Source organism: Nothobranchius furzeri, chromosome 2, assembly GCF_043380555.1.
Source record: "Nothobranchius furzeri strain GRZ-AD chromosome 2, NfurGRZ-RIMD1, whole genome shotgun sequence".
Lineage (NCBI taxonomy): Eukaryota > Metazoa > Chordata > Actinopteri > Cyprinodontiformes > Nothobranchiidae > Nothobranchius > Nothobranchius furzeri.
In genome coordinates, this window is record NC_091742.1 from 17,422,401 (window position 1) to 17,440,078 (window position 17,678).

A 17,678-nucleotide genomic window follows, 5' to 3' on the forward strand; every position below is an offset into this window, starting at 1 on the left:
ACAGCAACCTGGCAAGAGCGTTTGGACCAGCTGGAGCCGAGTCATGAAGGACTGGCTCAAGCCAGCATAGAGAGAGTTGCAGTACTCTAGCCTAGAGATGATAAAAGCATTGCCTACAGATTTCAGCTCCTGTTTAGTTAAGATCGACTCAATATTAGATAAGCGCCTTAACTGATAGAAACACGAACGAACACCTGACTATCAAATCGTAGACCAGAGTCTATCTTATTAATCCTGTAGCGTGCCCAAAGGTCAAGTATTCACATAAAAATTGACCAGAAATTAACTTTTAATTTGCAGACACACATCCAGGAATGCATCACATCTGCCTGGCCTCCAAACAAGAAAAGCAAGGATCTAGGACATGTAAATAAATAGCCATAATAAGTGCTTTCCTTATAGTGGCTGGAACAAAGTCATGCAGAAGACGAGACTTTTGCTCTGAATAAACTTCCTCTTCCTTGAATCATAAATGAATTTTAAAAATGTGATAATTGCATAAGTGTCAGGTCTCTTGTTAAATCCTTAAGTGTGTGAATAATGTGTGCATTAATCAATGATGTGTTAAAATGAACATTTATCCTGCAGTGATTCATTTCAGATGTGAAACCACACCAGATCAGTGTTGATTTAACACCTATCAGTAAACTCATACATCTTCAGATTAATATTAAGGGTTAACCTCTGAGTATCTGAGTGAAGGTGTGGTCTCTCAGGTATTTTGGTAACGCCTCTTTAACGCATCAAACTCTGATTTGTCTAAGTTTATAAACAAAAGTTAATAAAAGCTTGAAGACTTCCTGGTCTAGTCTTTGCCGTTCACTTGATAGGGCCAATCGGATGAGCAAGCATTTTGAGACCATCTTCTCTTTTGACTTCAAAGTCCAAACCTCTCTGCAACGCTTGCAAGTGATTTCAGACACAACGGCTCTTTTAAGAGCCACCAAACAGCCTTAGACGCAAAATAGACACTCCAGCCTCCTGCTTTAATCCGGAGATTATCCAGACTAGACGGGTTGTAATCGGACCATTCATCATCTGTTATCCACACAACCATCATGTCATTCGTACTTTGCACTTTACAATCATTTAGTTTAGGAAAATAGAAATAAAATCACTTTTATAACTATATTCTTGACACTGTCTGAATTAATGAGGTGTGTGTGTTCCCTGAATAAGTCAAAGAACCGAAAGTCTTCTTATTAAACATTCGAAGACCAATCAGATTGATATTTCATATTTGTATGGAATATTACATGTTACTGATCATTTAAGAAATAAGTAGTCAATCCTTAACGCTACAATCCCAAAGTGGGCAAATTCCCTTGTTACAACAGCACATACACTTAGTGATTAAGAAGAAAATAATAACAAAATTACAGGTAAACACACAAAGGCAGTACGCTATTATTGTAACCTTCAACCACCAAAAACAACAAATAAAAAGGAAACCCGGGTTCTAGAACTGTGTAAAACAAGATACACAAACATAATAATGTACATCAGGTATATTGCACAGGCAAATTGAACAGGATGGAAGTCTCAGCATTGAAGTCCACAGGAAAACAACTCACACAGACCAGTATCTGCATTTGGACTCACATCAGCCACTGGGCATCGGGCCGAGAACGTTCCCACAAAGACTGAAGGAAGACACATGAAGAAAGCTCTCCTGAACTGCAGATACCCTAACCGGGCCTTGGTGAAATCTTCAAAGAAGTCTGGAAAAGCATCCAAAGCATCAACCAGCAAAGAAAAGGACGGCAGGTGCAAAGACACCATCATCCCATACGTGGCAGGAGCCTCAGAGAAACTTAGAAGAATCTTCTCCAAACACAACATCCCAGTAAACTTTAACCCAACAACACCCTCAGACAGAACCTGGTCCATCCTGAAGATGAAACACCCCAACTGAAGCTCAGTGGCGTCGTTTATGCAGTCCAGTGTAGCGAGGTCTGTCCAGATGTTTACATCGGGGAAACTAAACAACAATTACACAAGAACATGGCACAACACAGGAGAGCCACCTCTTCAGGTCAGGACTCTGCAGTCCACCTGCACCTGAAGCACAAGGACACATTCTGGACAGAGAAGACAGATGGTGTGAGAGGAGTAAAAGAAACTATCTATGTCAAACTTGAAAAACCCACTTTAAATAGGGGCGGGGCTTAGATTTCACCTTTCCAGTACCAATAATGCAGCTTTGGATCTCATTCCTAAGCAGCTTCAGTCTAGGTCACACCTTCCCGTGTCTAACCAACATGACCACTCCCTCTCAGTAGAGGCCAACGACTCATCAGGAGGTAGAGAGGAGGGGTACTCAGAGTAGTCTCTGCTCGTTAAACAACAACAGACAGCTACAACTTATAAGCTTGACTCTCCCATGTTCCAGTTAGAATGGACAAAGCTCCTCAGATGAGAAGAGAAACGTCTTCAAGAAACCAAAGAAGTCCAGTTGCCTTCATCTGAACCCTTTTGGATTACCATGACCAGGATGAGCGAGAACCTTCAGCAGCATACTGCCCAGGTATTGAACACATACTGAGTATTGTATTGGTGGTATTGTGTACCAGGATAATGCCAGTACCAGTCAAACTGAGGAGGTCTACACTCTTACTGCAGAGGGGATGAATGACCTACGGCAGCGTTCTGTTTTACATCTGGGATGTCTCAGTCTGCCTCTGAAGGAGCTGTCCATGGTCTCCACAGTAGAATGCAGTGGGTGGGAGGGGTTTTTTAAGATGGAGGTCATCTTCCCCAGCATCCTCCTTTCACACGTCTCCTGATGCACAGCAAGCATTTTATTTGTGGACGGAAATGACAGGAAACGTGGGTTTATAGGTAGCGAACGCATGAAGAGGCGGAGGACAATGAGAGACAAATTTGTCTGTGTTAAAAAGTCTCTTATATACAAAAAACACATTATAAACACACTATCTTGGACCGGATACATGACAAGATACCACAGAACAGCTCTACGCCCTCTGTTGTCCTGCTGGGGAATTGCTTTGCAGCACTCCCCAGGAGACGGAGAAATATGAGAGCAAAACGCTTCCGTCAATCCATGCGTGTCTATCCGTTGCGGAGCTGATGGAGAAGCATGAATCAGCCTTAAGAGAGCGCCCTTCCGGCGTCTCTGCCTCTTTATGTATACAGGTGTGTCACGTCACACAATCAGCCGATCACATTACTGCATTCTTCAACAAAGCATATAAAATCAAAATCAGCATCAGAAATGAATATTAGCACATAATCACAATACATAAAGTCCCTAATGCAAACAAAACATCCACAATAAATAGTCCAACACCCACACTTGCTTGTATTCATAAACATTCTGAGAAAAACAGGATAGTACTTCATGTACTAAATAGAGTTTTTGTAAATCTAAGCAACTATGACTTGGACGCAGGTTGAGTTAGTTAGTGGTAGTGGTTAGCACTGTTGCTTCGCAGCACGAAGGTTGCAGGTTCGAAACTCGGCTGCGGCCTTTCTGCGTGGAGTTGCGTGTTCTCCCCATGAATGCGTGGGTTTCCTCCGGGTACTCCGGTTTCCCCCACAGATCACAACATGCCCTATAGGTTATAAATTGTAAGTCGCTTTGGATAAAAGCGTCTGCCAAATAAATAAACATAAACATAAACCTGCACCCAATCTCCAACCTGGTTTCACGGTCAAGGACCTGAAGGACTTTGCGGGGACAATATCAGCTCCTTGACAATTGGACAACTGCCTCAACACGCCACGGAAGGACCCTGAAGTCCTCCCATTGAGAAGTTGAACTTTGCGCTTCATGTTCCGAACTATGTTATTACGCTCCGGACCTGGACTTCAAGGTACCTGATCAATGGAAGAGGACCCTGACTTTCAAATCTATTCTCCAACCGGGACTCTCAGTCTGGGGACAAGCCCTTTGATGAAGAACGCCTGGTTTGCCTCAGCTCTGCCATAGTTAGAGCTGCGTAAATTAATATTACACCTTCATTTTTCCTCCTTCACTGAAAGAGGTGGCTTATCAGATTTCTGGTCCTGCAAATTTATTCTGTTTCATTTTATTGTATGATGGCCTGAAAGGACACCCCTCATAAATAAAATAAATTTACACATAATTTTTTAAAGAAAGCCATTTGATTGGGTGGACCTAACACACACAAAAATGGCAAATAATTACACATGTCTACAACACTGTTAGAGACTCATTTATCCCAGCAAAAGAAAGTTGATGTTGGGTTGGCTCACTCTTTAAGACAGATGTCTTTCTCATGATTTCACATTTATTTTCTCTGAAGATGATCTTCAGTTCTTCTCTGAAACATCTAACAGATCTTAATGTTTATGGAAACCCGGGAGCTAAATTGTGTCAGCACAAAAACATCTAGGGTTTCTGGTTATTAATGTGTCTGAGTGTCACACGTTTAATGTTCCCCTGAATGCTTTTCCACACATCTCAGCCCAAATAGCCACGTGACTGAAAAGCTTCACCACCTGCTTCTCATTACTCTAATGGGTTATTCACGGCAGCTGCCAGCATATAAAATCTGCTTCTTTCAGACTGAAGAGAAAGCCAGCTCTTTGATCAGATCTCACGTAGAGGTTTTTGTCATCGGATGAGACGTTAGAGTTCTGAGCAGATGATCGCGTGGCCACAGACCAAACATCATCTGGTATGTGTACGGTCTGTTCATAAGCTGGATCCGACTTTGTGGAGTGATTTTTCATTTTAATTTCTGTTACAAGCAAAGTTATTCTATTTCTCAAAAGGAGGAAGGCACCAACAGTACACATTTTCTCTCAACTTTGAAGAAACAAACCCCTGAAAATAATTCTTTAGGACCTTAGTGGCTTAGCACATATTTTGCCCAAGATGGCAACAAAGCTTCCTCAGTCTCTGCCTCACCCTTGTTTACCTGGTGATCTGCCTCACTCTTTTTTACCTGGGTGGTCTGCCTCACCCTTGTTTACCTGGTGATCTGCCTCACTCTTGTTTACCTGGGTGGTCTGCCTCACCCTTGTTTACCTGGTGTCCCATAAGGTTCTGTGCTGGGGCCTCTGCTCTTCCTCCTCTATCTGCTTCCTCTTCAGCACATCCTGAGCTCCTTCAAAGGAATATCCTACCATCTTTATGCAGATGACATCCAACTGTACTTCTTCTTTAAGCCCCATTAGATGTCTATGCTGCAGCTGTTACACACCTGCTTAGACTCTATCAAAACCTGGATGGCTGGGAGCTTTCTACAGCTGGATGAAGATAAGACTGAGATCCTCATCTGTGCCCCAGACAAGCTGGTTCCCAAAGTCAGAGACTCTCTTGGTCAGCTTGCTTCTCATACCAAACCTTCCGTAGGAGTCTTAGTGTGACCTTTGACCCAGCTCTCACCCTGGATTCTCGTGTCAGTTCTCTTGTTCGCTCTTCCTTCTTCCATCTCAGGAACATTGCTAAGCTGAGTCCCATTCTGTCCCACTCTGAACTTGAGACAGTTATCCACACCTTCATCTCCTCACGCTTAGACTACTGTAACTCTTTTTTCACGTGTCTGAGCAGAACCTCCCTGAACCGTCTGCAGGTGGTTCAGAATGCCTGTGCTCGGCTTCTGACCAAGTCCTCCAAACACACCCATATCACCCCGCTTCTCCTCCAGCTTCACTGGCTGCCAGTCAACTTCAGGGTTCATTTCAAGATCCTGGTTCTGTTCTATAGGGCCTTACATGGACAAGCACCATCTTACATTGGTGATCTTCTTAGTCCCTACACCCCCAGCAGGTCCCTGAGGTCCAGTGACCAAAACCTACTGGTTGTGCAGCACCAGGCTAAAGACCAAAGGTGACAGATCATCTGCTGCTGTGGCCCCCAGACCCAGGAGCTCTCTCCCCCTGAGCCTGAGATCAGTGGACTCGGTGGTCTCCTTTAAAAAACAGCCGAAGACTCACTTGTTCAAGCTGGCTTTTGTATGACCTTTTTCACCACTCTCTTTATGCTCTCCCCACCTATTCCACCTTCCTCAGGATCCACTGATTTCCCTCTTTCCTATTCACTCTCTCTCTTTCTTTACATTTTAATCACAATTTTCTATTTTTTCCTCATTTAAAATATATTTTAAACACTTTCTAAATTCTTTTTTATATTTTTACATTTTTTGTTTTTGTGAAGCGCCTCGTGATTTATTTTGAGAGGCCCTATAGAAAAGATTTTCATATTTTCTTCTTCATCTTCAACTTTCTGGCCACTGACACACACCACTCACTCGCTTTCTTGATCTACGATGGTCCATTTACTTTGCTTTGCTTCTGTGCTCATAAGTATGGCTGTGACTCTTGACAGTGCCTTTGAAATTAAACAGGGAAACAGTTGAGAGTCATTGCCAAGGTCATGGAAAATTGCAGTTTGTGGGTTCAAACCAGGTTGTTTGTTTTGTGAAACAAGTCTGCCACCTGCTGGTAGGGGTGAGAGTCTGCTCCTCAGTTCAATGAGCCATGCTCATGGATCAGGGCATTGGGTTTGGCAAAAATGGACCAGCCTTCACCCATTCATACCATACCATATACCATACAGCTGACCGAAGTGCTGAACGTTACTAACGACATCGATGAAATTTAACAAAATACTCACAGCTTAAAACAATTAGGTCAAACAAAACTACCACTGAGATACGGCATTTAAAACGTACACGAAGGCACAAATAGGTAATATATATGTATGTATATATATATATATATATATATATATATATATATATATATATATATACATTATATATATATATACATATATAATATATATATATATGTATATATAGGTACTTGTTTACCTGGGTGGTCTGCACATACATACAATATACATATATTATATGTATACACACACACACACATATATATATATATATATATATATATATATATATATATATATATATTATATACATATATTATATGTATACACACACACACACACATATATATATACATACATACATACATACACACACACATATATATATAAATATATATATATATATATATATATATATATATATATATATATATATATATATATATATAGCATTGCATTTTTGTACTTTGACAACATTAAATATTTATTTTCTAAATAAATATTTAGATCCCAGCTAAACATTTATTATGGAGCTATATCCAAATATTGAATTTGAAAAATAAATATTTAGCTGGGACCTGTCATTTGTTTGGAGGAAATTAAATATTTATTTCTTAACTAAATATTTTGTTTGTAAACAAAGCTTTAAATAAAATGTTTAAGTAAATTAAATATTTATTTAACACCAAGTGAAATAATCAGCTTGCTAACTAAATATTTGGTTGATAACTTTAACATGGTGAAAATCTGATCGTGAAAACTGGGCTCGTTTCCCTCCTGATTATGGACTACATAACCCAGAATCTGTTTTAAATGAGGACTCTTTGGCATCCACACCAGCAGGAGGCGATGGTGGGTGTTATGTCTTTTTAAGTTACCTCCTCTCTTTCCGGTTTGGGGTCAAGATGACGACGCTGCGCTCGTTTACCTGCGATGACCTGTTTAAATTCAACAACATGTAAGTGTGTGATAGTACCTGCTCAGTCTGGGCTCAGGTGTCTATATTATTGTTGTGTCCTTTGTTTTACCGGCGGAGTGAGCGCGTGCTCCGGCTTACGTCCCGTTGGTTGATTTATTATTAATAATGTAGCTATAGAAGACAATAACGTTAACAGGTGTGACGTGTTTCCTCTTGCTTTCCCGCACAAACATGTAATAAAATGTTTTGTTCATCAGAAACTTGGATCCTCTGACGGAAACCGTATCCTGACTCAGCAGAACGAACCCATGAGAACGGCTAATTCATGCTTAGGTTCAGCTGTTTCCTTGCTTGTTTTTCTTTAACCTTTGACCTCCAGTATGGGATCCCGTTCTACCTGCAGTACCTGGCTCACTGGCCAGAGTATTTCATTGTGGCTGAGGCTCCGGGTGGCGAGCTGATGGGCTACAGTGAGTTCTTCAGTTTTCTCAGTGAGTTGATGACGTCATCGCTGCTACAGCTTATCTGATTGTTCCTGTCACCAGTTATGGGGAAGGCGGAGGGATCTGTAGCCCGGGAGGAGTGGCATGGCCACGTCACGGCGCTGTCGGTGGCTCCAGACTTCAGACGGCTCGGCCTCGCTGCCAAACTCATGGAGATGCTGGAGGAGATCTCAGAGAGGTTTGTGCTGGCAATCAGACGGAAGAGCAGACGTCCCTCAGAGACCTGATGAGACACGTGTCCTTGTCCTGCAGGAAGGGAGGGTTCTTCGTGGACCTGTTTGTGCGAGTGTCCAACCAGGTGGCAGTGAACATGTACAAGCGTCTGGGTTACAGCGTCTACAGGACTGTGATTGAGTATTACTCGGCCAGCAACGGGGAGCCCGATGAAGACGCCTATGGTGTGTGTGTGTGTGTGTGCGCGTGCGTGCGTGTACATATCTCTGACCAACTGTTTCTTCCTGCAGACATGAGGAAAGCTCTGTCCCGAGACACAGAGAAGAAGTCCATCATCCCACTGCCTCATCCGGTCAGACCAGAAGACATCGAATAACAGCTGACCCTCACCATCATCACTTCCTGGTTACTCGTCACACCCAGAGACTGATTATAGAAAACACGTGGCTTCATGTTTTTATTTCCTGTAAATTTTCAATGAACATTTCCGAAAAATATAAAAGTGTGTGTGTGTGTGTGTGAGACAAATGAGCTATTTTAGTTCTTTAACTGAAGGAAAACCAAGGTGAAGTTTCTCAAGGAGGACTCTGGTCTTTCTCCTCCTTGTTGCGCCGGCTGCCCTCTCTCTCCTCCTCCTCCTTCTCCTCCTGGCTGCTCCCGTCGGATCGGTCACCGTGTGTGTTCTGCTGCTCCGTCTCCATTTGGATGCTCTCATCCTCCGGCTGCTTTTCAGGAGTTGCAGGTTGGTGAGAGGAAGATTGTTCCTCCTCACCTGCTGAAGACTTGTCTCCATCGTCCCTCACCTGCTGCCTCTTCCACATCTTGGCCATAGCGAGCAGCTTGAGGTTGGGCTGGTTGGCAGCATCTTCTGGGAAGATGTAGTCATAGTATTCTTCCCAGCCTGCGTCGGACTGATGGGAACAGAAACACCTGATCAGCTGAGAACATCTGGACCATGAATAATTAAAGGTAACGGCTGGGGCTTCACCACTAACCATTGGACCACAACAGGGTTTTGAACCGACCACCACGCTCAGATGAAAGTATTCCTTACCCCGTCTTCAGCTGTCAGCTTCCTCCTCTTCTTCACCTTCTCAGGCAGCAGCTTCCTGACCCGGTCCCTGGTGCTGTCGGACCCAAACTCCTTCTCAAAGTCTCTCCAGGACTCCAGCAACATCAGCCGCTCCTCTTTCTCCTCACAGCTCCTCATGCTCTTGTTGGCCTCCTCGTAGATCTGGCGACACTTCAGCAGCCGCGTGGGTTCATCAATGGACAGCTCAAACTTGGCAAAACTGATCCAAACCTGCAGGAGCAGAACTGGGTCAGCGTGGCCTTGGGAGTTCGAACCGGTATCTGGTTAGACCCAGTCTCACCTTGACATGCTGAGTGCGCTGCAAGAGCCTCCTGTAAAGGTTCCTGGTGTTCTCAAACTCCTCCTGCTCGATCTCAAAGTCGATGTAGGACTTCCACAGAACCTGAGAAGAGAACAGGGTCAGAGGTCTGAGTCCCGTTTGTTCTGCAGCATAAAACTAAGCAGTCCAAACCTCAGGCATGTCCAGTCGTGGCTGTCCAATGGCAAGCTCGAAGATGGCCCGAGCTCGATCCATGTCTCCCAGAATCGTCTCCAGTTCTGCAAACTTGATCCAGGTGGTGCAGTTCTCTGGGGTGAACTCCAGGTACTTCTCGTAGAGCTTCCTGCAGCGATCAAACTCTCGCAGCTGCAGCTCCAACTCGATGTACCCCTTAAACAACTTGTTCTTGGGACATTTCCCGATGGCCGTGCCCTGCATGGGGGTGGGGGGTTTAGCCTGATTGATACTTCTCTGTGAGCTCCACAACGGAGAGATGCACACGGAGTGTCGGAAAGGTTTTCACATTCGACTTTCTGCTCAGGCAGCGGAGTGTTGGAGAGCGATTCCACGCCAGGCCAACAGAGGGCGTAGCGCTGTTCTGTGGTATCCTGCCACCATGACCCCGTCCCCTATAGTGTATTTACTAACACGGACTAATGTGTCCCTAACCTCAACACCCACGTTTCCCGTGGTTTCAGGCCACGCTTGCTCTGTATTTTGTACTCCTTCACTCACGGGTGAATAACGTTCATATTTTCGGACCTTATATTATATTTATTTAAAGAGCAAGACACCCCCTACCAGAGTATTACTCCACTCCCACTTCCTGTTTGAAAAATGCATTAAATGCTGTTGCCTAGCAGACTGAGAGGGCGGAGCCGCTAACAAATACGCACACACACAGGCTCACAACGACATTGTGACATCATATGGTACCAGCTAACATTCTAGGGTACCTCTTAGCCAATAGCGATGGCAGATTTAAATTCAACTACAGAGCAGAGTTTTTACCTGACAACGGCACAACACTGACAGTTTTAGGCAGAAAATTTAAATTTTAACTAAAATGCACTAAAGTGCTAAACTATTGACTACACGTGTCTGCAGCACGATTAGACACGCATTTGTATAGTTTATCAGAAAAAAAAAGTTGATTTGGGGGTGACTTGCTCTTTAAACATTTATAGGGAACCTTTGGAACAATCAGCAGCAGCTGCTCAGCTGAACGTTGGGCACGAGTGGGTGTGTAGAAACGCAGGTCGGCCAGGTAAGAGGGTTGGGGCAACGCAGAAGTATAAATCAGGCTTAAGGTTGTGTGGTTTGGTTTTACAAGAGTGCAGCGCCAAAGCTCACCATGATCTTTCTGGAGTTCTGAAGATTCTTTTGTCGGATTTCAAACTGAGCATGAAGCAGCCACATCTTAGCAAATGTGAACTGAAAGAGAAGAGAAAGCACGTCACAGCCTGGTGGTGGTGGGGGGTTACATCATGGTGAAGTTCTAAAGACCTTCTTGTGAGGGATCAGCTCCAGACAAGCCTGGTAAACCTGCCTCGTCCTCTCCGGGTCCTGCCGACACATGTCACCGTTACACCGGTCCGTCAGCGCCCTCTGCAGGAACGCTGCAGGACCACTGACCTTGGTCTCCAGCTCCTCGTACAGAGCGTAGTTGATCCACAGGTAGATGTAGCGCCTCCAGTGTCTCTTCTCCTGCAGGGGGGGCACATTGGCAATGGCTCGTTCGTAAACCTCTCTCACCGTGTCGGCGTCCGCATCGCTCTCCACCAGCCGCAGGTAATCAAACCAGGCGTCGTAGTTGTGTGGGTTAGCCTGAAGGACGAGAAGTTGCTGAGTTTGGGCCACACAGCAGAACACCTGCCTCTGCACACCTGAGCCCAGAACCAGACTTCATCTCTGACCTCCAGACAGGTGAAGTACCTTCACTTCCTCTTCGTACTGGAACCTCCGTTTGCTGACGATCACATCTTCGATTCCTCTCCGGTCTCCAAACTTCTTTTCAAACATGGTGTAGTTCTTGAAGAGCTCCTGGGCCTGATGTTTGGGGATTCTGTCCAGTGCGTACTTGTAGATGACTCGAACACGCTCAAACTGTCCAGAACAAGAACAGAAGTAAGAGAATCCACCCAAACAAACCCATAAACAAAGTTCTGATAGCACCCACCTCCTTCTGTGTCTCCTCAAACTTGGCAAAGGCCACAAACAGGTTCTCCTCCACGTGTTCCTCCCCGAAGAACTCCACAGCCCGCTCGTACACCTTCCTGCTGTGAGCCACATATCCGTGCTTCTCCTCGAAGCGAGCGTATTTGATCCAGTTCTTCACCTCCGGGTGAACAAGGACGAGTGAAGACGAGTTAAAGAACTTCCTGTCTGTTCAAAACCACGCGCAGCCCATCAACCACCAGAACCAGGGTTAGTTAAAAACCGGGTCAGAAGGAACAGAGATGTTCTCCAGTACTCTGTAGGATCAGGTTTAAGGCATTATGGGTCTGAATCTGTAGCTGAACCGGGTCACAGATCTTTGGTGTTTTAATTCGAGTCTGACTGGACCTGTTCCGGTTGTTTTTATGGAACGTGTGTTCTAACCCCACCATTCTAGGTTCTACTGGGCTCCAGTAGAAAGGATATAGTGCTCGTAGATGGTCCGGGCTTTGTCCACCTCCTTGTAGCGCAGCTCAAAGTTGATGTAGGAGTGCCAGGCCTGTTCTTCGGGTTCCCACTCCATCCAGCGTTCAAACACCTGCCTGCAGCCAGCCACGTTCCCCAGCATCTCCTCCATGTAGGTGTACTTGTACCTGAGCAGAACATCAAAAACGTTCCAGCACACACGTGAAGGCTCTGACAGAACCCCAAGCTATAGAGTCCTACCAGAACTGGTTGACCCGTGGAAGGATGGTGATAGCTCTGTCCCAGATGTTACGAGCATGATTCACCTGGCGGCTCTTCATCTCCATTTCGGCGTACTTCAGCCACAAAGTGACATTGCGGTGATCGACGTCCAGCGCTCTTTCATAAATGGACCGGGCCCTGAACCCAGATGAACAGTGTTTAAACAACTAACCAGGTTACCTTAAACCTCTAGTTCCAGCTGTGGTGATGACCTAAATACCTCTGGATCTCCTTCAGACTTTCCTCCCACTGAGCGTACTTAATCCAGTTACTGATGATGGTCCGGTTCTTCCTGATGTTGTCTTCAAAAGCCTGAAACACAGTTAGACCAGTACCCATCAGACGTGTTGTTTACCTGTTAGACTAACCCACCCATGGAGGCTACGCTCTCTAAATCACCTTCCTCTTCCTCAGCTTGTAGTCGTTCAGCTCCTCCTTATCGGTGATCTTCTGTTTGGGTGGCGGAGGCAGAAGCTCCAGCTCCCTCTCCTTGGCCTCTCTCAGCAGCTGCTCAGCTGTGATCTGGACCTCAGCAGGAGCTTTGTTCTTCACCTGGAAAGCAACACAATAAGCTTCAGGACCACTCCTCGGTACCACTCCTGTCCTAGAACCAGAACCAGGGTCCGGTGCGATTTTACACTCTTTAAAACCAGAATTGGCCAAAAAGTCTTTCTGCGTTTTACCAGAACATTTGATCGTTTTTGAATTTACAATTTTTTTTTTGTTTTGTTTTTCTGGTTATGATCGATGAGCCGGGCCGGACCAGAACCAGTGAGCTGAAACATTCTAGGGTTGTGCTGATAAATGGCACTTCAGGTCCAGCATGGCAGAACTACTGGACCTTAGCAGTGATGCTGAGATCCCAGGTGACCGGAACATCTGGGGGAACCAAAGCTCCCACACATCCAGGAGCAGCCTCTGAGCTCCCGGTGGAGGACAGGAGCTCGTGTCTCTGGACCCGGGCCATCAGAACAGAACTCACGGGTCACTACAGCTAAACAGTAATGCGTTAGCATTAGCTTAGCCGCTCTTAGCTCCGCGCTCCGGTCCGCTTACCTTCGCCACCTTCGGTATCCGCTGTTTCCCTGCCGCCGTGGAGGCCATGCTGCCGGTGTGTCGGACCAGACGTTCTCTGTAAAATAAAAGGTCCCAAAGAAACGACTGTTTCAAAGCTTAAGCCACATAAACGTTCCGTTTGCTGCTCCAGCCACCATGACAGTACCCACAATGCTCTGCGACTTCCGGTACGTTGGTATAGCAACGGAAGTTACACAAAGGGAGAGAGTAAAAAACTCAATTTTTTGTACCACGTGACTGAAACCCTCCTAGCTGCAGACGTAGCCCCGGCCAAACACCCCCCACCCCCCACCCACCCCGACAAAACACGCCCCCCTGTTGAGATACCCCCGAGCTCAATAACGGCGGCCCTCCCAGCGAACAACACAATTGAAAGAAAATAAATATAGAAATAGTAATAATGTAATTAAACAGACAGGACTCCAGGTTTAAATATGAATGTATGGATTTTTTTGGCCATCCCCAGTGAGATTATTTTTATTTCTTGTATACACACTTCATGGCCATCCCCAGTGAGATTATAAAACACAGATACCACCAACAAATAATCAGTTGCCGTACAATAGGCACAACATACCTATGCTTACTGACGTTAGCAGGTGAGTAATGTATGTGCAAGTGTTTATTTTAAATGCAATAAAATAAAATATCAGAAAAAGTAATTAGTGGTAATCGTTTTAATTAACCCCTTAAGCCCACTGACCCCCATTTTTGGGAGCACGCCTCCTACAGCAACATTTAACTTTCAACCATTTGTTATTACAGGCACTAACAGTAGGTCTAAGTTCATACGAGTGAGTAGTTAATATTTATGTTACTATCTGTGATTTTTTTATTGCTTCTTTACAGTGAAAAGCTGCTGCTGTGTAATTTTTAGGCATATTTACATGTGTATATATGCATTTCATATATTCTGTTAACAGGAATAATTGCTGGCCCTTTCACACAAAATGTATTGATTTAGAAATTACTAAAATATTTTGCATTAAGTATACAATTCACAAGACTAGTAAACTGATATTGACCATACACTAATCTGTAAAGAATATACTGTAAACACAAAAGCAGAAAAGTTTGGCTTTAGAAAAAAAAGTTCTGACAAATGAAACAACCAGCAACAGCTTTTATTGGCCTTACAAATACCTTCCAAAAAATAATAATAATAATAAATGTCCACACATTGCTACAACCTCTTGAAAAATTCAGATGAGTCCAGAGCTTTTCTGATTTTCTCCGAGTATATGAGCAGTTCCATGGCATAGGACATCAGCTGCCTCTCACTAGTGAGACAGAGATAAATAGCAATTAGTAAAAATGACATTTACACCTAGAGGCTGTCATAACCAATGTGAAAACAATACATATAGGAATTAGCACTGTTCTTGTGTTTGTAGAATACCTCCGGGCTACCACATTGCCGTCGTGAGTTTGCTGTTTATTAGATGAGGAGTCATAAACGGTCAAATAAATAGCCTATTGTTACGTTTATTTTGGCCAAAAGGCTTGCATGTAGCCCATTAAAAATTATATAAAAAATTTGCGTCCATAACGTTTTCCCCCACTGCCAATAATGCTTAATTTTATAAAAAAGGGTTTCAGAAAAAAATTACGAAGGCGCTATCTGTCAAACTATGTCTTAAACGTTCAAATTTCTAGTACAAAATCTTTGCAAGTTGGAAAAATACTTCATTCTACACAGAGAAGTACTTCTCTGTGTAGAATTAATTAATCCAGTTTAATCTTCTCCTCCTTCTCCTTCATGATATTATAGTTCCTAACATGTTTACCAAATAGATTAGGAGTTTTTAAAAGCTTCATTAAGACAAGGAGGCTAAAATATTCTATTCTTAATGGCTAAAATGAAAACAACATGCAGTTACAACATACAGCCACAGGAGGGCAGCATCTTCTTATCTTTCCCTTAATTTCTTGATGCCGATTTAAAGCTAGTGCTGTTCTGTTTATCGCCAGCAGAGGGCGCATATTTCCCATTCTTTCAAGGAAACAAAATGGTGTTTGGAAGAAATTAGCTAAAGTCTTTTTACTAAGGAAGTCTTTAACCTTTATTAATCCAGATTCATCTTCTCCTTTAAATCTTCCTCTTTTTCCTCCACATTATTCATATTCCAAAAGGTTTAAAAGAAAGATAAAGATTTTTTTAAAGCTTCATTAACCCTTACCTCACATTAGAGCATTTTTTTGTGCTGACACATGTATTTTTGTGAATAACTTTGGCTGTGTTAATGCAATTTATCTAATTTTTATGGAGGATGTGTATTTTGGAAGGAATTACAAAAAAAAGTTTGAAAAAATATTCAACCTACTTTATTAAAACGTGGAAATCATTTTGTACAGTTAAGCACATTGAAGCATTTTTTGTGCCATTGACTTTCATGTAAATCATATATTTTGAATTAGCATAAATATTGGCATAATTTAAAAAAATTATGATTGTGCCCATGTTTACAGTCTCATCACAAATGTAAGAAGCAGTTTTTACCGTTTTTCACTACATGGCATACTTTCTCCATATATAGCAGGGCAATGGCTGACCCAGCATTTAAACTGAATGATTTAGCTGTATTTCTTTACCTCTGACTGCCCATTATATGACATATTTTGCAAAAAAATGGTTTGTGTGTTATTTAGAGATGCCATACAATAGTTTGCATGTGTGTGTTCTGAATTTTTGGTAATTGTGCTTTTTCAGTGTTCTTTCAAAAAATAAGCCTGACTGAATGTACAAAATTAGCTTATTCTGCAAAATAGCATTTTGACATGTGTTCCTTTGTGTGTGATTGTGCAGGCATGCGTGTATGTAGGTATCAAAGCACTTTACAGATCTTCAAAAGACAGATCTGTGATCATTATCTGGAGTGGTTGAGCAGGTGTGGGCAATGGGAGTGTATGGGGGGGGGGGCACAGGTTCTCACATTCTGTTGACTTCATGAATATTCATCAAAGGCATGCTATATATCAAAAATCAAAGGATTTTCTGCTAAATTTCAGATACTCATTCACAATTTTACTTTTGCAAAATGTTATTTCAATAAGTATAAAGCATTTGCATGGATGAAAGCTAAGATGAAGGCTGAAAAACTTCAAAGGCGTACATTTGTTTTTCAAAACAAATTCCTGCAGAATCGAATTTTGTTTACATTCAGTAGGGGCAGCTTACACAGGTGCACCAATTGACTAAAAGTACATATATGAGACTCAGATCAGGATTAATTTCTTTGAACCGCAACCATGAGAAGAAGATTCAACGTGATTGAAGCCCTGGAGGTGTTTCAGCAGCTTGAGGAAGAGGGAGAGTCAGCCTCATCCTCATCCACGGATGACAGCTGTTCTTCGGATGAAGAGGCTGAAGATCAGGCCTTTACCCCAGGGCCTGACTCAGGGGAAGAAATGGAAGAAGATTCAGATGAGGAGGTGGTTGCTGCAGAGGAGAGATGGGACCATCCTTTGTGGCAATCAAAGAGCAGGATCGCCTGGTCCCCGACACCCGACACCAGGATTCCCTTTCGGGCTCCAGACGTCCGCCATTGTGGGATCACCCGCCTCGCTGTCAGCTACATCCAAACTATTGAGGACAGCTTCGATTTTTTTGAACTACAACAATCCTAGATGTAATAATAAAATACACCAATATAGAGGGAAGAAGAAAATATGACGATTGGACAGACGTTGACCGCGTGGAACTCCGGGCATTGTTTGGGTTGCTCATCCTCGCTGGTGTGCACCGTTCCCGTGGGGAATCATCTGCCAGCCTCTGGGGGGAGGAAACGGGGAAGCCAATATTCAGAGCCACGATGAGTTTAGGAAGGTTCCACATGCTGACTGCAACATTGCGCTTTGATGACCGCTTGACCAGGGCAGCCCGCCGGTTGGTGCAGCAGGACAAGCTCGCTCCCCTGCGGGAAGTGTGGGACCTCTGGGCGGCCCGGCTCCCTCACGCCTACAACCCCGGTGAAGATGTCTGCGTTGATGAACAGCTCGTCGGATTCAGAGGTCGCTGCAACTTCAAGCAGTACATGCCCTCAAAACCGGTAAAATATGGCATCAAGCTGTGGGTGGTGTGCGATGTGGCCACTTCTTATGCCTGGGGGATTATTCCCTATCTGGGCAAGATGACTCGAGAC

General features: G+C 43.8%; 2 protein-coding genes across 2 annotated transcripts; one reads left to right on the plus strand and one right to left on the minus strand.

The window, feature by feature from the left end:
• The first annotated feature begins 7,450 nt into the window (after window positions 1-7,450).
• On the plus strand, window positions 7,451-8,705 carry naa20 (N-alpha-acetyltransferase 20, NatB catalytic subunit). The gene is made up of 6 exons (XM_015948264.3): window positions 7,451-7,565; window positions 7,784-7,808; window positions 7,906-7,996; window positions 8,072-8,207; window positions 8,282-8,427; window positions 8,494-8,705. The coding sequence occupies exons 1-6, from the start codon at window positions 7,513-7,515 to the stop codon at window positions 8,577-8,579; spliced, it is 537 nt and encodes a 178-aa protein (XP_015803750.1). The 5' UTR covers window positions 7,451-7,512; the 3' UTR covers window positions 8,580-8,705.
• crnkl1 (crooked neck pre-mRNA splicing factor 1) lies at window positions 8,648-13,701 on the minus strand. The gene is made up of 14 exons (XM_015948263.3): window positions 13,516-13,701; window positions 12,859-13,011; window positions 12,680-12,771; window positions 12,439-12,597; window positions 12,199-12,365; window positions 11,735-11,913; window positions 11,491-11,661; window positions 11,191-11,382; window positions 11,062-11,121; window positions 10,909-10,989; window positions 9,748-9,987; window positions 9,577-9,678; window positions 9,258-9,506; window positions 8,648-9,114 (listed from the first exon to the last, which is right to left on the minus strand). The coding sequence occupies exons 1-14, from the start codon at window positions 13,561-13,563 to the stop codon at window positions 8,779-8,781; spliced, it is 2,229 nt and encodes a 742-aa protein (XP_015803749.3). The 5' UTR covers window positions 13,564-13,701; the 3' UTR covers window positions 8,648-8,778.
• Between the last annotated feature and the right edge of the window lie 3,977 nt (window positions 13,702-17,678).